General features: G+C 53.0%; 1 protein-coding gene across 1 annotated transcript; it reads left to right on the forward strand.

Moving 5' to 3' along the window:
• Positions 1-5,293: 5,293 nt before the first annotated feature.
• Positions 5,294-5,506, forward strand: LOC124527875 (keratin-associated protein 5-4-like; the record flags this gene model as incomplete). The annotated part of the gene is made up of 1 exon (XM_047101152.1): positions 5,294-5,506. A coding segment is annotated over one exon (213 nt), but the record flags the coding sequence as incomplete, so codon positions are not given.
• Between the last annotated feature and the right edge of the window lie 16,102 nt (positions 5,507-21,608).

Here is a 21,608-nt window from a genome sequence, read left to right on the forward strand (position 1 = left end):
TAAGAATATACTTGAAGGGGCACCTGGGGGGCTCAGTCAGTCTAGCGTCCCAACTTGATTTTCGCTCAAGTTGTGACGCTCAAGTTGTGAGTTGGATCCTCCAGTCGGGCTCCATGCTGACAGTATCGAGCCTGCATGCGATTCTCTCCCTCTCTCCATCTCCCTCCCTCTCTCTCTCTCTCTCTCTCTCTGTCTCACTCAAAATAATTTAATAATTACACTTTAAGAAAAAAGAATGAACGGAACAACAAATGGGCAAGACTGACATCCTGAAGACTGCAAAACAGCACTGAATGAAGGTATAGAAGAGTACATTAAATACAAAGGCATCCAACGTTCATGGATCAGAAGACTGAATATGGTGAAAATGACAACACTGCAAAACATGATCTGAAGATTGAATGCAACCCCTATCAAAATCCAAGGTTGCTTTTCGCAGAAATTGACCATCTGACCCTAACTTTCCTATGACGATGAATGCGGAAATGCATGAAAGGGATGTCGGGTAACAAAAACAATCTTGCCAAAGAAACTCAACGGTGGGGGACTCACACATCCCAATGGCAATGGGTGCTGCACGGCTACAGCGATGGAAGCACTGTGGTGCTGCCTGAAGGATACACTCACAGATCAGTGCCATAGCATGGACAGTATGAAGATGAGCCCTTGAAGTTATGTTCCACTGACTTTCACCCAGAGTTCCAAAACAATCAATGCAAGAGTCTTTTCCATAACTAGTGCTGACACACCTAGAAATCCACTTTCAAAAGAATGAACTTGCATCTTTACATCCCATCATATAAGAAAACAACATCAACAACAACAACAACAACAACAACAACAACAACAATCCTTCTATCTGGATCAAGCATTTTAGCATAAAAGTTAAAACGATGCACTACAAAACTCTCAGGAGAAATCCTGGCTTACGTCTTTGAGACCTTCTGTCGGCAATGGCTCTGAGATACGACAGAAAAAGCACAGGAAGAAAAACTCAGGCAAATTGGGTGCCATCCAAATGGAACACTGTGACATATGCAAACCTCTTACTCCTCGAAATCAACCAGTCAATCAAGCAACCAATCAATGAATAAGAATGAAGCCCCCCTGCCCAAAAGAGAAAACAATTGAGCACTGGATCTGGATAGACACTGGTCCAAGAAGGTACACGGTTGGCGAATAAGCCAATGAGAAGATGCTCAACCTTATTAGGAATCAGGGAAATGCAGATCAGAACCACAAGGAGATCCCAGTGCCTAGGATGGCTAGGATCCAAAAGACAGACAATAAGACGTGCTGGGGAGGGTGTGGAGAAACCAGAGCCCCGCGCGTTGCCGATGGCACTCAAATGGAGGCAACTGCTTTGCAAAAGAGGTTGACCGCTCCCCACGTGTTAAGTAGAGATTCCATGCGACTCAGAAATTGCACTGCTAGGTATATCCCCAAGAGAGGAGAGAACGTACATCATGCAAAAATTCGTGTGCGGAGTCGTGTAGCAGCATTCTTCACAAAGGCCGCCACGGGGAAATAACCAAATGTCCGTCAACTGATGCGTGGGTAAACAAACTGGTCTATCCATGGCATGGGATCTTACTTAGCTCTTTTTCGAAAGGTATAAAGCTCTGATACATGCTAATCAAACAAAGAAACACACAAAAACGTTGAAAACGGTATGCTAAGTGAAAGGAGACACACACAAAAGGCCACATACTATACGACCCCATTTCTCTGACAGTGTCCACATAGCCATCTACACTAGCAATGAAGAATCATTCTAGATCAGTATGCCCTGGGGGCTGGGTGGGAAGGGACGAATGGATACCACGTGCTCACGTTATGGAGTTGTGTTTGGGGGGCCATGAACATGTTCTGGAACGAGTCAGAAGTGATGCTTGTCTCACTTTGCCAATCGACCAAACACCACTCAATTGCACACGTCAAAGGCTGAATTTGATCACATACGGAGTAGGTCTCCATTCTCAAATTCATGTGACGTGACGTTGTTTGGGCATCCTCTTCTATGGGGAAGAAACTCGTCCACGGTTAAGAATCTTCCCAAACCACCTTGGGATCGCCATCGAAGGTGCGCCTTTTAGTCATGGACTGCAGATTCCCATGTCAAGGCAAACGTCATGAACTACCCTAAGGAATATTCAGGACGGCACCAAAGTATTTCCCAGAAGCGGACGTTTCATACATTCTACGGCTGTATTTCTTTGGTCCGTGGACATGACATGCTAGAAGAGGGTTTCATTGTGATGGGATGTGAAAGCGTCTTCAGGAGGGAAACCATGCCTGCAGAGCATGGGAGGAGCTTGGAGGTGGCCACGCCCCTCCACCCACCAAGAAAAGTCTCAACTGAAAAAACCAGCAGCCCTTGTCAGATCCACCAAAGAACCGAGGTCACAGGGCATCCTGCTGCATGCCCCCCCACGCCCCGCCCTGTGTTGGAGAGACAGAGGGGCAGAGACAGGGAATCACAACTTACAGAAACAGAGGGTAAGCCAACCTCAGTGCAGACATGCCCGAGAGCTAACATCTCCAGGGGGACACACTCCAAAAATCCCCTCACGCTTTGGGCCAGAGGGAGCATGGAAGGAGACATGTAGAATTATGCCAGAGCACGTCCCCACCTTCGTGAGGTCTGCCCTCAGGACACATGATTTGACCAAGCCCAACGTTGCTGGGGTTTTCTCAGAGCCCAGTGACCTGGAGGGGAGGAAATACTCAGCTCCAGTCCCAGGCTGATTCGTGACCACCTGGCGGCAGGGTGGCAGCCCGGCTGGCGGCGGGGGCGTGGTGGGGACCGACTGAGGCCGCCTAGTAAAGGTTGCAGGCCAGGTCACTAAAAGACGAAGAACATCCCCTCACCCCCAGCCCTTATTAACACACCCCTCCAGGCCTAGGTACCACCATTCCTCTTCCCCGGTGCATCACGTCCCGCTTTCGACATCAAAGTACAAGGCATACTAAAAGACAAAGAGCTCAGCTGGAAGACACAGAGCGGGCATCACAGCCAGACCCAGGCACGGCAGGGACTTTGAAATGATCAGACGAGGAAGTTAAAAGAAATATGATTGACACGCTGAGCCTCTCGGGACACCTCCGAGAGGAAACGGGTGACGGAAGCAGCGACAGGAAATCCTACCAAAGATTCCCAGAAAGGGCTAGAGATCAAAGGCACTGTGACAAAGGCGAAGAAAGGCTTTGATGGACCCATCAGCTGACCGGACACGGTGTGCACGCACTCCGTGAACTCAGGCAGGTCAATGGAAACTTCCCAAGCCGGAAGGACAGAAAAATGCCTGGGGGTGCAGGGGGGGGGGTGGGGGCGGGGGGGCGGGACAGGGTGGGGAAGGAAAGGAACACGCCCAACCGAGACACAGACATGCAAAAGAGGAACCAAAGCTATTGACTTTGCACGCGCGGTTTAAAATTTGAAGGGCATTTGTCAAACTAATAAAGGCGGTGGCATAGATAGTTAAGCCTAAGAGCCTGCAGGGCATTTCTCTTCGAGTTGCTCAGACTTGAGCCCTGCGTCCCTTTGGCAGGGAGTCTTTGCTTTGTCGTATTCTTTTGATTTTTATCTTTCCGAAGAGGGGGCTATCAGCCTCCACAAGACACATTGAGGCCACATATGTGTAAGTCGCCCTTGGAACGACGTACAGCCAAGTGTTTTCAACGGTCACGCGAGCAAATGGAATATTGATATCAAACCCGCAAGCCATCCAAATCTTCCGGGGCAGACACCATTGTTCTCACGCGTGGTTCCCTGGTCCACGCGTTGAGGGCTGTAATGGCGGGCGAGGCCAGGGCGAGCCACCAGACCCCAAGGGGACAGGCTAGGAACGGTGGGTTGCGCTACACTCCTGACGGACTCTACGGAGAGCATCGGCGTCAAGGAGCTGAAAGACTCACGGCCGGTGATTCCTACCACATCCTCCTCACTCTTTTCCCTGCTGACCCGCTAGCAAAATGGTTCTTCTCTCCAGTCGCCGGGACCTCACGCGCCGCTGGCCTGAAGCTCTTGGTTGCGGAGGGAGAAAGGCTTCCAGCACGGACACACAACCATTCCGCTGGACTGGAGTTGAGGCGGCCACCCGGCCACTTTGGGCTCCTCGTGCCTCGGGGTCTACAGGCAAACAAGGGGCGTCGTACTGATAGCACGGATGGATCCTGATGCCCACAGTGCAATCGGGCGGCTCCGATCCATAGAAGGAAGGCAGGGCACCTCGGGAGCACAGGAGCTGGCTCAAGGCATCTCTCAGCACCACCCTGCCCCCACGAGTTCAGTCAAAGCAGAACTCCCACGAGGCAATTCAAGGAGGACCCTGAGTAGCCCAGGCTCCGCCATCAGGGTCCCAGCCCAGAACCGTGGGCGCCACCTGCTCCGAATGCCCATAAGCACCTCCTGCCCGGAGATGGACAGGAAGGGCCCTTCCCACTGCCCACCGCCACGGTGGCTTTCTGCTTCCCACACTCTCCACACCCTGAGCCCACCGGTCATGTGCTCTTTGGAATCATGCCAAGACTGTTGAGGGTCACGAATCGGGTCAGGGTGGGACCACCAGGGCTCCGAGGCGCTGCTTCCGTCTCCCTGCAAACTCTGAAACACAAGCCCGTCAGGTGATGCAAGTCGGGCGCTGGGGAAAAGGCAAAACCCACCAAAGACGTTCTGGTCAATACAATCACATGGTCATGATGAAATTCTGAAAAATACTCATCCTTTGTCCGCTGCAAAGCGGCACAAACAGGAACCAGGAAGTGACAGTGTGTCAGCCTCTCACCTGACCCTGGCAGGTATATACAGGGCCCCTGGCCCAGGAGGCTCCACACCTGAACACCTCCCCTCTGCACCTGCATCTCTGACCGACTCCGCCCAAAACCCACCAGAAACATGGGCTGCTGTGGCTGTTCTGGAGGCTGTGGCTCCAGCTGTGGGGGCTGCGGCTCCAGCTGTGGGGGCTGCGGCTCCAGCTGTGGGGGCTGCGGCTCCAGCTGTGGGGGCTGCGGCTCCAGCTGCTGTGTGCCCGTGTGCTGCTGCAAGCCCGTGTGCTGCTGCAAGCCCGTGTGCTGCTGTGTGCCAGCCTGTGCCTGTTCCAGCGGCGGCTCGTGTGGGGGCTCCAAGGGAGGCTGTGGCTCGTGTGGGGGCTCCAAGGGGGGCTGTGGCTCCTGTGGGGGCTCCAAGGGGGGCTGTGGCTCCTGTGGGGGCTCCAAGGGGGGCTGTGGCTCCTGTGGGGGCTCCAAGGGGGGCTGTGGCTCCTGTGGCTCCTGTGGCTGCTGCCAGTCCAGCTGCTGCAAGCCCTGCTGCTGCCAGTCCAGCTGCTGCAAGCCCTGCTGCTGCCAGTCCAGCTGCTGCAAGCCCTGCTGCTGCCAGTCCAGCTGCTGCAAGCCCTGCTGCTGCCAGTCCAGCTGCTGCAAGCCCTGCTGCTGCTCTTCCGGCTGTGGGTCCTCCTGCAGCCAATCCAGCTGCTGTGTCCCCGTTTGCTGCCAGTGCAAGGTCTGAGGCTCTGGCTGATGGCCTCGGGGAACTCCGAAAGACCTGTGCTTGCCCTCAAGTGACTATAGGTACATCCTGGTTACACCCCCCCCAAAAAAACACACAAAGCCCGCCCCCCAAACACTTCCTCTCCACTTGCTGGATCCCTCCAGTGTCTTGGCTTAGACTTTGCCCCCAGCCAGCCCTTGTGGCAAAGCAATGGACTACTCTCATACACATTCCCTACAAAGGCGATCCCATCCTGCAGGCCCTTTGGCCTCTCCTACGGCCATGCCTTCATGCCTGAGCCACGCTACCTGGAAAAGGCCCACAGGCCCAGGACGTGGCCCAGATCCCCCTCTCTCATCATTCTCTGTGTCAAAGCACCACATCCTTGCTCTCCTCTGCTTGCTAGGAGCTTGATGGCATTGGCATCGCAATGTCTCCTGGAAGCTGCCTCACTAACACAGGTGTGTTAAGATCCAACGGGTCTTGGTGCACCACCCCCATAAGTGGTAAATAAACTCTCCCCCCAAAAGTCTTGGTCTTCGTGTGGCGGTTTCCTTCCATCCGCGGTCTCACTTGCAAAACACACCGTGTGTCCCTCATCTCACTTCTTAAGGGACCACTGCTCCCCACATCTTCACTGCTGTCACTCCACTGTTGGCTCACTGCTCACTGCACATACGTTTGTGGAATTAAATCAGGAACGACTCACTCACTACACGCATGGAGGAATGAGTCAATAAGTCAGGAAGAGACGACTGAATGTAAAAGAGTCGTTCTTATCAGGCTTAAGGGAGCCCAGACAGCTGAGCCTCCATGGGATTCAGACTTTGTGGGAATCGTGGAGGCTGCTCCTTCCCCATGCCATGATCTGCTTCGCAAGGCATCCCATGAGTGGTGTCTGCGCCCATCCAGGCCGCAGAGCAGGAGCCAAGCCTAGAGAGAGGGCAGGGACTTCAAAATGGGCCGTGTTCCTCAGGTGTTCCGGATGACAAAAGGAGAAACGGTGCCGTTTTCAGACACCAGAGGCAGGGTGTCTCGGCACACACTGACGAGCACTCTTTCCATCTCTGGGCTCACAGACATCACAGCGTTGGTTCCACACAGGATGGAACACAAGGCGATGTCCTCGACCCGAGCAAAGGATCTACCAAACAGCCACAGCTGCCACCACACGTCCCACTGAAAGCCTGGAATTTCCTTTGAAGGTCAGGGACAGGAAAGGATGTCCACATTCACCACATCTACTCAACATTGCACGCAAGGTCTACCCAGGCTAATAAGGCAAGACAAGGACGGAAAAGGCATCCATGTGGGAAACGAAGAAGGAAACGTATGTCTCTTCACAGAACACATAATCTTGCACAAACAAAAGAACCTAAGACGTGCATGCACACGCGAGCGTGCACGCGCACACACACACACACACACACACACACACACACCACGCTCAGAAATCAACTCAGTGGGTTGCACGATCCATCCGCAATATACAACAATCAGCTGTATTTCTAGACACGAGCAATGAAGAATCATCATTGAAGTTCAGAAAACAATGTCCTCAGGAAGAACAAGTACTTAAGAATATACTTGAAGGGGCACCTGGGGGGCTCAGTCAGTCTAGCGTCCCAACTTGATTTTCGCTCAAGTTGTGACGCTCAAGTTGTGAGTTGGATCCTCCAGTCGGGCTCCATGCTGACAGTATCGAGCCTGCATGCGATTCTCTCCCTCTCTCCATCTCCCTCCCTCTCTCTCTCTCTCTCTCTCTCTGTCTCACTCAAAATAATTTAATAATTACACTTTAAGAAAAAAGAATGAACGGAACAACAAATGGGCAAGACTGACATCCTGAAGACTGCAAAACAGCACTGAATGAAGGTATAGAAGAGTACATTAAATACAAAGGCATCCAACGTTCATGGATCAGAAGACTGAATATGGTGAAAATGACAACACTGCAAAACATGATCTGAAGATTGAATGCAACCCCTATCAAAATCCAAGGTTGCTTTTCGCAGAAATTGACCATCTGACCCTAACTTTCCTATGACGATGAATGCGGAAATGCATGAAAGGGATGTCGGGTAACAAAAACAATCTTGCCAAAGAAACTCAACGGTGGGGGACTCACACATCCCAATGGCAATGGGTGCTGCACGGCTACAGCGATGGAAGCACTGTGGTGCTGCCTGAAGGATACACTCACAGATCAGTGCCATAGCATGGACAGTATGAAGATGAGCCCTTGAAGTTATGTTCCACTGACTTTCACCCAGAGTTCCAAAACAATCAATGCAAGAGTCTTTTCCATAACTAGTGCTGACACACCTAGAAATCCACTTTCAAAAGAATGAACTTGCATCTTTACATCCCATCATATAAGAAAACAACATCAACAACAACAACAACAACAACAATCCTTCTATCTGGATCAAGCATTTTAGCATAAAAGTTAAAACGATGCACTACAAAACTCTCAGGAGAAATCCTGGCTTACGTCTTTGAGACCTTCTGTCGGCAATGGCTCTGAGATACGACAGAAAAAGCACAGGAAGAAAAACTCAGGCAAATTGGGTGCCATCCAAATGGAACACTGTGACATATGCAAACCTCTTACTCCTCGAAATCAACCAGTCAATCAAGCAACCAATCAATGAATAAGAATGAAGCCCCCCTGCCCAAAAGAGAAAACAATTGAGCACTGGATCTGGATAGACACTGGTCCAAGAAGGTACACGGTTGGCGAATAAGCCAATGAGAAGATGCTCAACCTTATTAGGAATCAGGGAAATGCAGATCAGAACCACAAGGAGATCCCAGTGCCTAGGATGGCTAGGATCCAAAAGACAGACAATAAGACGTGCTGGGGAGGGTGTGGAGAAACCAGAGCCCCGCGCGTTGCCGATGGCACTCAAATGGAGGCAACTGCTTTGCAAAAGAGGTTGACCGCTCCCCACGTGTTAAGTAGAGATTCCATGCGACTCAGAAATTGCACTGCTAGGTATATCCCCAAGAGAGGAGAGAACGTACATCATGCAAAAATTCGTGTGCGGAGTCGTGTAGCAGCATTCTTCACAAAGGCCGCCACGGGGAAATAACCAAATGTCCGTCAACTGATGCGTGGGTAAACAAACTGGTCTATCCATGGCATGGGATCTTACTTAGCTCTTTTTCGAAAGGTATAAAGCTCTGATACATGCTAATCAAACAAAGAAACACACAAAAACGTTGAAAACGGTATGCTAAGTGAAAGGAGACACACACAAAAGGCCACATACTATACGACCCCATTTCTCTGACAGTGTCCACATAGCCATCTACACTAGCAATGAAGAATCATTCTAGATCAGTATGCCCTGGGGGCTGGGTGGGAAGGGACGAATGGATACCACGTGCTCACGTTATGGAGTTGTGTTTGGGGGGCCATGAACATGTTCTGGAACGAGTCAGAAGTGATGCTTGTCTCACTTTGCCAATCGACCAAACACCACTCAATTGCACACGTCAAAGGCTGAATTTGATCACATACGGAGTAGGTCTCCATTCTCAAATTCATGTGACGTGACGTTGTTTGGGCATCCTCTTCTATGGGGAAGAAACTCGTCCACGGTTAAGAATCTTCCCAAACCACCTTGGGATCGCCATCGAAGGTGCGCCTTTTAGTCATGGACTGCAGATTCCCATGTCAAGGCAAACGTCATGAACTACCCTAAGGAATATTCAGGACGGCACCAAAGTATTTCCCAGAAGCGGACGTTTCATACATTCTACGGCTGTATTTCTTTGGTCCGTGGACATGACATGCTAGAAGAGGGTTTCATTGTGATGGGATGTGAAAGCGTCTTCAGGAGGGAAACCATGCCTGCAGAGCATGGGAGGAGCTTGGAGGTGGCCACGCCCCTCCACCCACCAAGAAAAGTCTCAACTGAAAAAACCAGCAGCCCTTGTCAGATCCACCAAAGAACCGAGGTCACAGGGCATCCTGCTGCATGCCCCCCCACGCCCCGCCCTGTGTTGGAGAGACAGAGGGGCAGAGACAGGGAATCACAACTTACAGAAACAGAGGGTAAGCCAACCTCAGTGCAGACATGCCCGAGAGCTAACATCTCCAGGGGGACACACTCCAAAAATCCCCTCACGCTTTGGGCCAGAGGGAGCATGGAAGGAGACATGTAGAATTATGCCAGAGCACGTCCCCACCTTCGTGAGGTCTGCCCTCAGGACACATGATTTGACCAAGCCCAACGTTGCTGGGGTTTTCTCAGAGCCCAGTGACCTGGAGGGGAGGAAATACTCAGCTCCAGTCCCAGGCTGATTCGTGACCACCTGGCGGCAGGGTGGCAGCCCGGCTGGCGGCGGGGGCGTGGTGGGGACCGACTGAGGCCGCCTAGTAAAGGTTGCAGGCCAGGTCACTAAAAGACGAAGAACATCCCCTCACCCCCAGCCCTTATTAACACACCCCTCCAGGCCTAGGTACCACCATTCCTCTTCCCCGGTGCATCACGTCCCGCTTTCGACATCAAAGTACAAGGCATACTAAAAGACAAAGAGCTCAGCTGGAAGACACAGAGCGGGCATCACAGCCAGACCCAGGCACGGCAGGGACTTTGAAATGATCAGACGAGGAAGTTAAAAGAAATATGATTGACACGCTGAGCCTCTCGGGACACCTCCGAGAGGAAACGGGTGACGGAAGCAGCGACAGGAAATCCTACCAAAGATTCCCAGAAAGGGCTAGAGATCAAAGGCACTGTGACAAAGGCGAAGAAAGGCTTTGATGGACCCATCAGCTGACCGGACACGGTGTGCACGCACTCCGTGAACTCAGGCAGGTCAATGGAAACTTCCCAAGCCGGAAGGACAGAAAAATGCCTGGGGGTGCAGGGGGGGGGGTGGGGGCGGGGGGGCGGGACAGGGTGGGGAAGGAAAGGAACACGCCCAACCGAGACACAGACATGCAAAAGAGGAACCAAAGCTATTGACTTTGCACGCGCGGTTTAAAATTTGAAGGGCATTTGTCAAACTAATAAAGGCGGTGGCATAGATAGTTAAGCCTAAGAGCCTGCAGGGCATTTCTCTTCGAGTTGCTCAGACTTGAGCCCTGCGTCCCTTTGGCAGGGAGTCTTTGCTTTGTCGTATTCTTTTGATTTTTATCTTTCCGAAGAGGGGGCTATCAGCCTCCACAAGACACATTGAGGCCACATATGTGTAAGTCGCCCTTGGAACGACGTACAGCCAAGTGTTTTCAACGGTCACGCGAGCAAATGGAATATTGATATCAAACCCGCAAGCCATCCAAATCTTCCGGGGCAGACACCATTGTTCTCACGCGTGGTTCCCTGGTCCACGCGTTGAGGGCTGTAATGGCGGGCGAGGCCAGGGCGAGCCACCAGACCCCAAGGGGACAGGCTAGGAACGGTGGGTTGCGCTACACTCCTGACGGACTCTACGGAGAGCATCGGCGTCAAGGAGCTGAAAGACGCACGGCCGGTGATTCCTACCACATCCTCCTCACTCTTTTCCCTGCTGACCCGCTAGCAAAATGGTTCTTCTCTCCAGTCGCCGGGACCTCACGCGCCGCTGGCCTGAAGCTCTTGGTTGCGGAGGGAGAAAGGCTTCCAGCACGGACACACAACCATTCCGCTGGACTGGAGTTGAGGCGGCCACCCGGCCACTTTGGGCTCCTCGTGCCTCGGGGTCTACAGGCAAACAAGGGGCGTCGTACTGATAGCACGGATGGATCCTGATGCCCACAGTGCAATCGGGCGGCTCCGATCCATAGAAGGAAGGCAGGGCACCTCGGGAGCACAGGAGCTGGCTCAAGGCATCTCTCAGCACCACCCTGCCCCCACGAGTTCAGTCAAAGCAGAACTCCCACGAGGCAATTCAAGGAGGACCCTGAGTAGCCCAGGCTCCGCCATCAGGGTCCCAGCCCAGAACCGTGGGCGCCACCTGCTCCGAATGCCCATAAGCACCTCCTGCCCGGAGATGGACAGGAAGGGCCCTTCCCACTGCCCACCGCCACGGTGGCTTTCTGCTTCCCACACTCTCCACACCCTGAGCCCACCGGTCATGTGCTCTTTGGAATCATGCCAAGACTGTTGAGGGTCACGAATCGGGTCAGGGTGGGACCACCAGGGCTCCGAGGCACTGCTTCCGTCTCCCTGCAAACTCTGAAACACAAGCCCGTCAGGTGATGCAAGTCGGGCGCCGGGGAAAAGGCAAAACCCACCAAAGACGTTCTGGTCAATACAATCACATGGTCATGATGAAATTCTGAAAAATACTCATCCTTTGTCCGCTGCAAAGCGGCACAAACAGGAACCAGGAAGTGACAGTGTGTCAGCCTCTCACCTGACCCTGGCAGGTATATACAGGGCCCCTGGCCCAGGAGGCTCCACACCTGAACACCTCCCCTCTGCACCTGCATCTCTGACCGACTCCGCCCAAAACCCACCAGAAACATGGGCTGCTGTGGCTGTTCTGGAGGCTGTGGCTCCAGCTGTGGGGGCTGCGGCTCCAGCTGTGGGGGCTGCGGCTCCAGCTGCTGTGTGCCCGTGTGCTGCTGCAAGCCCGTGTGCTGCTGCAAGCCCGTGTGCTGCTGTGTGCCAGCCTGTGCCTGTTCCAGCGGCGGCTCGTGTGGGGGCTCCAAGGGAGGCTGTGGCTCGTGTGGGGGCTCCAAGGGGGGCTGTGGCTCCTGTGGGGGCTCCAAGGGGGGCTGTGGCTCCTGTGGGGGCTCCAAGGGGGGCTGTGGCTCCTGTGGGGGCTCCAAGGGGGGCTGTGGCTCCTGTGGCTCCTGTGGCTGCTGCCAGTCCAGCTGCTGCAAGCCCTGCTGCTGCCAGTCCAGCGGCTGCCAGTCCAGCTGCTGCAAGCCCTGCTGCTGCCAGTCCAGCTGCTGCAAGCCCTGCTGCTGCCAGTCCAGCTGCTGCAAGCCCTGCTGCTGCCAGTCCAGCTGCTGCAAGCCCTGCTGCTGCCAGTCCAGCTGCTGCAAGCCCTGCTGCTGCCAGTCCTGCTGCTGCAAGCCCTGCTGCTGCTCTTCCGGCTGTGGGTCCTCCTGCAGCCAATCCAGCTGCTGTGTCCCCGTTTGCTGCCAGTGCAAGGTCTGAGGCTCTGGCTGATGGCCTCGGGGAACTCCGAAAGACCTGTGCTTGCCCTCAAGTGACTATAGGTACATCCTGGTTACACCCCCCCCCCAAAAAAACACACAAAGCCCGCCCCCCAAACACTTCCTCTCCACTTGCTGGATCCCTCCAGTGTCTTGGCTTAGACTTTGCCCCCAGCCAGCCCTTGTGGCAAAGCAATGGACTACTCTCATACACATTCCCTACAAAGGCGATCCCATCCTGCAGGCCCTTTGGCCTCTCCTACGGCCATGCCTTCATGCCTGAGCCACACTACCTGGAAAGGGCCCACAGGGCCAGGACGTGGCCCAGATCCCCCTCTCTCATCATTCTCTGTGTCAAAGCACCACATCCTTGCTCTCCTCTGCTTGCTAGGAGCTTGATGGCATTGGCATCGCAATGTCTCCTGGAAGCTGCCTCACTAACACAGGTGTGTTAAGATCCAACGGGTCTTGGTGCACCACCCCCATAAGTGGTAAATAAACTCTCCCCCCAAAAGTCTTGGTCTTCGTGTGGCGGTTTCCTTCCATCCGCGGTCTCACTTGCAAAACACACCGTGTGTCCCTCATCTCACTTCTTAAGGGACCACTGCTCCCCACATCTTCACTGCTGTCACTCCACTGTTGGCTCACTGCTCACTGCACATACGTTTGTGGAATTAAATCAGGAACGACTCACTCACTACACGCATGGAGGAATGAGTCAATAAGTCAGGAAGAGACGACTGAATGTAAAAGAGTCGTTCTTATCAGGCTTAAGGGAGCCCAGACAGCTGAGCCTCCATGGGATTCAGACTTTGTGGGAATCGTGGAGGCTGCTCCTTCCCCATGCCATGATCTGCTTCGCAAGGCATCCCATGAGTGGTGTCTGCGCCCATCCAGGCCGCAGAGCAGGAGCCAAGCCTAGAGAGAGGGCAGGGACTTCAAAATGGGCTGTGTTCCTCAGGTGTTCCGGATGACAAAAGGAGAAACGGTGCCGTTTTCAGACACCAGAGGCAGGGTGTCTCGGCACACACTGACGAGCACTCTTTCCATCTCTGGGCTCACAGACATCACAGCGTTGGTTCCACACAGGATGGAACACAAGGCGATGTCCTCGACCCGAGCAAAGGATCTACCAAACAGCCACAGCTGCCACCACACGTCCCACTGAAAGCCTGGAATTTCCTTTGAAGGTCAGGGACAGGAAAGGATGTCCACATTCACCACATCTACTCAACATTGCACGCAAGGTCTACCCAGGCTAATAAGGCAAGACAAGGACGGAAAAGGCATCCATGTGGGAAACGAAGAAGGAAACGTATGTCTCTTCACAGAACACATAATCTTGCACAAACAAAAGAACCTAAGACGTGCATGCACACGCGAGCGTGCACGCGCACACACACACACACACACACACACACACACCACGCTCAGAAATCAACTCAGTGGGTTGCACGATCCATCCGCAATATACAACAATCAGCTGTATTTCTAGACACGAGCAATGAAGAATCATCATTGAAGTTCAGAAAACAATGTCCTCAGGAAGAACAAGTACTTAAGAATATACTTGAAGGGGCACCTGGGGGGCTCAGTCAGTCTAGCGTCCCAACTTGATTTTCGCTCAAGTTGTGACGCTCAAGTTGTGAGTTGGATCCTCCAGTCGGGCTCCATGCTGACAGTATCGAGCCTGCATGCGATTCTCTCCCTCTCTCCATCTCCCTCCCTCTCTCTCTCTCTCTCTCTCTCTCTGTCTCACTCAAAATAATTTAATAATTACACTTTAAGAAAAAAGAATGAACGGAACAACAAATGGGCAAGACTGACATCCTGAAGACTGCAAAACAGCACTGAATGAAGGTATAGAAGAGTACATTAAATACAAAGGCATCCAACGTTCATGGATCAGAAGACTGAATATGGTGAAAATGACAACACTGCAAAACATGATCTGAAGATTGAATGCAACCCCTATCAAAATCCAAGGTTGCTTTTCGCAGAAATTGACCATCTGACCCTAACTTTCCTATGACGATGAATGCGGAAATGCATGAAAGGGATGTCGGGTAACAAAAACAATCTTGCCAAAGAAACTCAACGGTGGGGGACTCACACATCCCAATGGCAATGGGTGCTGCACGGCTACAGCGATGGAAGCACTGTGGTGCTGCCTGAAGGATACACTCACAGATCAGTGCCATAGCATGGACAGTATGAAGATGAGCCCTTGAAGTTATGTTCCACTGACTTTCACCCAGAGTTCCAAAACAATCAATGCAAGAGTCTTTTCCATAACTAGTGCTGACACACCTAGAAATCCACTTTCAAAAGAATGAACTTGCATCTTTACATCCCATCATATAAGAAAACAACATCAACAACAACAACAACAACAACAACAACAATAATCCTTCTATCTGGATCAAGCATTTTAGCATAAAAGTTAAAACGATGCACTACAAAACTCTCAGGAGAAATCCTGGCTTACGTCTTTGAGACCTTCTGTCGGCAATGGCTCTGAGATACGACAGAAAAAGCACAGGAAGAAAAACTCAGGCAAATTGGGTGCCATCCAAATGGAACACTGTGACATATGCAAACCTCTTACTCCTCGAAATCAACCAGTCAATCAAGCAACCAATCAATGAATAAGAATGAAGCCCCCCTGCCCAAAAGAGAAAACAATTGAGCACTGGATCTGGATAGACACTGGTCCAAGAAGGTACACGGTTGGCGAATAAGCCAATGAGAAGATGCTCAACCTTATTAGGAATCAGGGAAATGCAGATCAGAACCACAAGGAGATCCCAGTGCCTAGGATGGCTAGGATCCAAAAGACAGACAATAAGACGTGCTGGGGAGGGTGTGGAGAAACCAGAGCCCCGCGCGTTGCCGATGGCACTCAAATGGAGGCAACTGCTTTGCAAAAGAGGTTGACCGCTCCCCACGTGTTAAGTAGAGATTCCATGCGACTCAGAAATTGCACTGCTAGGTATATCCCCAAGAGAGGAGAGAACGTACATCATGCAAAAATTCGTGTGCGGAGTCGTGTAGCAGCATTCTTCACAAAGGCCGCCACGGGGAAATAACCAAATGTCCGTCAACTGATGCGTGGGTAAACAAACTGGTCTATCCATGGCATGGGATCTTACTTAGCTCTTTTTCGAAAGGTATAAAGCTCTGATACATGCTAATCAAACAAAGAAACACACAAAAACGTTGAAAACGGTATGCTAAGTGAAAGGAGACACACACAAAAGGCCACATACTATACGACCCCATTTCTCTGACAGTGTCCACATAGCCATCTACACTAGCAATGAAGAATCATTCTAGATCAGTATGCCCTGGGGGCTGGGTGGGAAGGGACGAATGGATACCACGTGCTCACGTTATGGAGTTGTGTTTGGGGGGCCATGAACATGTTCTGGAACGAGTCAGAAGTGATGCTTGTCTCACTTTGCCAATCGACCAAACACCACTCAATTGCACACGTCAAAGGCTGAATTTGATCACATACGGAGTAGGTCTCCATTCTCAAATTCATGTGACGTGACGTTGTTTGGGCATCCTCTTCTATGGGGAAGAAACTCGTCCACGGTTAAGAATCTTCCCAAACCACCTTGGGATCGCCATCGAAGGTGCGCCTTTTAGTCATGGACTGCAGATTCCCATGTCAAGGCAAACGTCATGAACTACCCTAAGGAATATTCAGGACGGCACCAAAGTATTTCCCAGAAGCGGACGTTTCATACATTCTACGGCTGTATTTCTTTGGTCCGTGGACATGACATGCTAGAAGAGGGTTTCATTGTGATGGGATGTGAAAGCGTCTTCAGGAGGGAAACCATGCCTGCAGAGCATGGGAGGAGCTTGGAGGTGGCCACGCCCCTCCACCCACCAAGAAAAGTCTCAACTGAAAAAACCAGCAGCCCTTGTCAGATCCACCAAAGAACCGAGGTCACAGGGCATCCTGCTGCATGCCCCCCCACGCCCCGCCCTGTGTTGGAGAGACAGAGGGGCAGAGACAGGGAATCACAACTTACAGAAACAGAGGGTAAGCCAACCTCAGTGCAGACATGCCCGAGAGCTAACATCTCCAGGGGGACACACTCCAAAAATCCCCTCACGCTTTGGGCCAGAGGGAGCATGGAAGGAGACATGTAGAATTATGCCAGAGCACGTCCCCACCTTCGTGAGGTCTGCCCTCAGGACACATGATTTGACCAAGCCCAACGTTGCTGGGGTTTTCTCAGAGCCCAGTGACCTGGAGGGGAGGAAATACTCAGCTCCAGTCCCAGGCTGATTCGTGACCACCTGGCGGCAGGGTGGCAGCCCGGCTGGCGGCGGGGGCGTGGTGGGGACCGACTGAGGCCGCCTAGTAAAGGTTGCAGGCCAGGTCACTAAAAGACGAAGAACATCCCCTCACCCCCAGCCCTTATTAACACACCCCTCCAGGCCTAGGTACCACCATTCCTCTTCCCCGGTGCATCACGTCCCGCTTTCGACATCAAAGTACAAGGCATACTAAAAGACAAAGAGCTCAGCTGGAAGACACAGAGCGGGCATCACAGCCAGACCCAGGCACGGCAGGGACTTTGAAATGATCAGACGAGGAAGTTAAAAGAAATATGATTGACACGCTGAGCCTCTCGGGACACCTCCGAGAGGAAACGGGTGACGGAAGCAGCGACAGGAAATCCTACCAAAGATTCCCAGAAAGGGCTAGAGATCAAAGGCACTGTGACAAAGGCGAAGAAAGGCTTTGATGGACCCATCAGCTGACCGGACACGGTGTGCACGCACTCCGTGAACTCAGGCAGGTCAATGGAAACTTCCCAAGCCGGAAGGACAGAAAAATGCCTGGGGGTGCAGGGGGGGGGTGGGGGCGGGGGGGCGGGACAGGGTGGGGAAGGAAAGGAACACGCCCAACCGAGACACAGACATGCAAAAGAGGAACCAAAGCTATCGACTTTGCACGCGCGGTTTAAAATTTGAAGGGCATTTGTCAAACTAATAAAGGCGGTGGCATAGATAGTTAAGCCTAAGAGCCTGCAGGGCATTTCTCTTCGAGTTGCTCAGACTTGAGCCCTGCGTCCCTTTGGCAGGGAGTCTTTGCTTTGTCGTATTCTTTTGATTTTTATCTTTCCGAAGAGGGGGCTATCAGCCTCCACAAGACACATTGAGGCCACATATGTGTAAGTCGCCCTTGGAACGACGTACAGCCAAGTGTTTTCAACGGTCACGCGAGCAAATGGAATATTGATATCAAACCCGCAAGCCATCCAAATCTTCCGGGGCAGACACCATTGTTCTCACGCGTGGTTCCCTGGTCCACGCGTTGAGGGCTGTAATGGCGGGCGAGGCCAGGGCGAGCCACCAGACCCCAAGGGGACAGGCTAGGAACGGTGGGTTGCGCTACACTCCTGACGGACTCTACGGAGAGCATCGGCGTCAAGGAGCTGAAAGACGCACGGCCGGTGATTCCTACCACATCCTCCTCACTCTTTTCCCTGCTGACCCGCTAGCAAAATGGTTCTTCTCTCCAGTCGCCGGGACCTCACGCGCCGCTGGCCTGAAGCTCTTGGTTGCGGAGGGAGAAAGGCTTCCAGCACGGACACACAACCATTCCGCTGGACTGGAGTTGAGGCGGCCACCCGGCCACTTTGGGCTCCTCGTGCCTCGGGGTCTACAGGCAAACAAGGGGCGTCGTACTGATAGCACGGATGGATCCTGATGCCCACAGTGCAATCGGGCGGCTCCGATCCATAGAAGGAAGGCAGGGCACCTCGGGAGCACAGGAGCTGGCTCAAGGCATCTCTCAGCACCACCCTGCCCCCACGAGTTCAGTCAAAGCAGAACTCCCACGAGGCAATTCAAGGAGGACCCTGAGTAGCCCAGGCTCCGCCATCAGGGTCCCAGCCCAGAACCGTGGGCGCCACCTGCTCCGAATGCCCATAAGCACCTCCTGCCCGGAGATGGACAGGAAGGGCCCTTCCCACTGCCCACCGCCACGGTGGCTTTCTGCTTCCCACACTCTCCACACCCTGAGCCCACCGGTCATGTGCTCTTTGGAATCATGCCAAGACTGTTGAGGGTCACGAATCGGGTCAGGGTGGGACCACCAGGGCTCCGAGGCGCTGCTTCCGTCTCCCTGCAAACTCTGAAACACAAGCCCGTCAGGTGATGCAAGTCGGGCGCTGGGGAAAAGGCAAAACCCACCAAAGACGTTCTGGTCAATACAATCACATGGTCATGATGAAATTCTGAAAAATACTCATCCTTTGTCCGCTGCAAAGCGGCACAAACAGGAACCAGGAAGTGACAGTGTGTCAGCCTCTCACCTGACCCTGGCAGGTATATACAGGGCCCCTGGCCCAGGAGGCTCCACACCTGAACACCTCCCCTCTGCACCTGCATCTCTGACCGACTCCGCCCAAAACCCACCAGAAACATGGGCTGCTGTGGCTGTTCTGGAGGCTGTGGCTCCAGCTGTGGGGGCTGCGGCTCCAGCTGTGGGGGCTGCGGCTCCAGCTGTGGGGGCTGCGGCTCCAGCTGCTGTGTGCCCGTGTGCTGCTGCAAGCCCGTGTGCTGCTGCAAGCCCGTGTGCTGCTGTGTGCCAGCCTGTGCCTGTTCCAGCGGCGGCTCGTGTGGGGGCTCCAAGGGAGGCTGTGGCTCGTGTGGGGGCTCCAAGGGGGGCTGTGGCTCCTGTGGGGGCTCCAAGGGGGGCTGTGGCTCCTGTGGGGGCTCCAAGGGGGGCTGTGGCTCCTGTGGGGGCTCCAAGGGGGGCTGTGGCTCCTGTGGCTCCTGTGGCTGCTGCCAGTCCAGCTGCTGCAAGCCCTGCTGCTGCCAGTCCAGCTGCTGCAAGCCCTGCTGCTGCCAGTCCAGCTGCTGCAAGCCCTGCTGCTGCCAGTCCAGCTGCTGCAAGCCCTGCTGCTGCCAGTCCAGCTGCTGCAAGCCCTGCTGCTGCTCTTCCGGCTGTGGGTCCTCCTGCAGCCAATCCAGCTGCTGTGTCCCCGTTTGCTGCCAGTGCAAGGTCTGAGGCTCTGGCTGATGGCCTCGGGGAACTCCGAAAGACCTGTGCTTGCCCTCAAGTGACTATAGGTACATCCTGGTTACACCCCCCCCAAAAAAACACACAAAGCCCGCCCCCCAAACACTTCCTCTCCACTTGCTGGATCCCTCCAGTGTCTTGGCTTAGACTTTGCCCCCAGCCAGCCCTTGTGGCAAAGCAATGGACTACTCTCATACACATTCCCTACAAAGGCGATCCCATCCTGCAGGCCCTTTGGCCTCTCCTACGGCCATGCCTTCATGCCTGAGCCACGCTACCTGGAAAAGGCCCACAGGCCCAGGACGTGGCCCAGATCCCCCTCTCTCATCATTCTCTGTGTCAAAGCACCACATCCTTGCTCTCCTCTGCTTGCTAGGAGCTTGATGGCATTGGCATCGCAATGTCTCCTGGAAGCTGCCTCACTAACACAGGTGTGTTAAGATCCAACGGGTCTTGGTGCACCACCCCCATAAGTGGTAAATAAACTCTCCCCCCAAAAGTCTTGGTCTTCGTGTGGCGGTTTCCTTCCATCCGCGGTCTCACTTGCAAAACACACCGTGTGTCCCTCATCTCACTTCTTAAGGGACCACTGCTCCCCACATCTTCACTGCTGTCACTCCACTGTTGGCTCACTGCTCACTGCACATACGTTTGTGGAATTAAATCAGGAACGACTCACTCACTACACGCATGGAGGAATGAGTCAATAAGTCAGGAAGAGACGACTGAATGTAAAAGAGTCGTTCTTATCAGGCTTAAGGGAGCCCAGACAGCTGAGCCTCCATGGGATTCAGACTTTGTGGGAATCGTGGAGGCTGCTCCTTCCCCATGCCATGATCTGCTTCGCAAGGCATCCCATGAGTGGTGTCTGCGCCCATCCAGGCCGCAGAGCAGGAGCCAAGCCTAGAGAGAGGGCAGGGACTTCAAAATGGGCCGTGTTCCTCAGGTGTTCCGGATGACAAAAGGAGAAACGGTGCCGTTTTCAGACACCAGAGGCAGGGTGTCTCGGCACACACTGACGAGCACTCTTTCCATCTCTGGGCTCACAGACATCACAGCGTTGGTTCCACACAGGATGGAACACAAGGCGATGTCCTCGACCCGAGCAAAGGATCTACCAAACAGCCACAGCTGCCACCACACGTCCCACTGAAAGCCTGGAATTTCCTTTGAAGGTCAGGGACAGGAAAGGATGTCCACATTCACCACATCTACTCAACATTGCACGCAAGGTCTACCCAGGCTAATAAGGCAAGACAAGGACGGAAAAGGCATCCATGTGGGAAACGAAGAAGGAAACGTATGTCTCTTCACAGAACACATAATCTTGCACAAACAAAAGAACCTAAGACGTGCATGCACACGCGAGCGTGCACGCGCACACACACACACACACACACACACACACACACACCACGCTCAGAAATCAACTCAGTGGGTTGCACGATCCATCCGCAATATACAACAATCAGCTGTATTTCTAGACACGAGCAATGAAGAATCATCATTGAAGTTCAGAAAACAATGTCCTCAGGAAGAACAAGTACTTAAGAATATACTTGAAGGGGCACCTGGGGGGCTCAGTCAGTCTAGCGTCCCAACTTGATTTTCGCTCAAGTTGTGACGCTCAAGTTGTGAGTTGGATCCTCCAGTCGGGCTCCATGCTGACAGTATCGAGCCTGCATGCGATTCTCTCCCTCTCTCCATCTCCCTCCCTCTCTCTCTCTCTCTCTCTCTCTGTCTCACTCAAAATAATTTAATAATTACACTTTAAGAAAAAAGAATGAACGGAACAACAAATGGGCAAGACTGACATCCTGAAGACTGCAAAACAGCACTGAATGAAGGTATAGAAGAGTACATTAAATACAAAGGCATCCAACGTTCATGGATCAGAAGACTGAATATGGTGAAAATGACAACACTGCAAAACATGATCTGAAGATTGAATGCAACCCCTATCA

Source organism: Lynx rufus, unplaced genomic scaffold (genome assembly GCF_022079265.1).
Source record: "Lynx rufus isolate CCGP_SWC_20201006 ecotype Redwood Valley unplaced genomic scaffold, mLynRuf1.p SCAF_58, whole genome shotgun sequence".
In the NCBI taxonomy this organism is placed as follows: domain Eukaryota; kingdom Metazoa; phylum Chordata; class Mammalia; order Carnivora; family Felidae; genus Lynx; species Lynx rufus.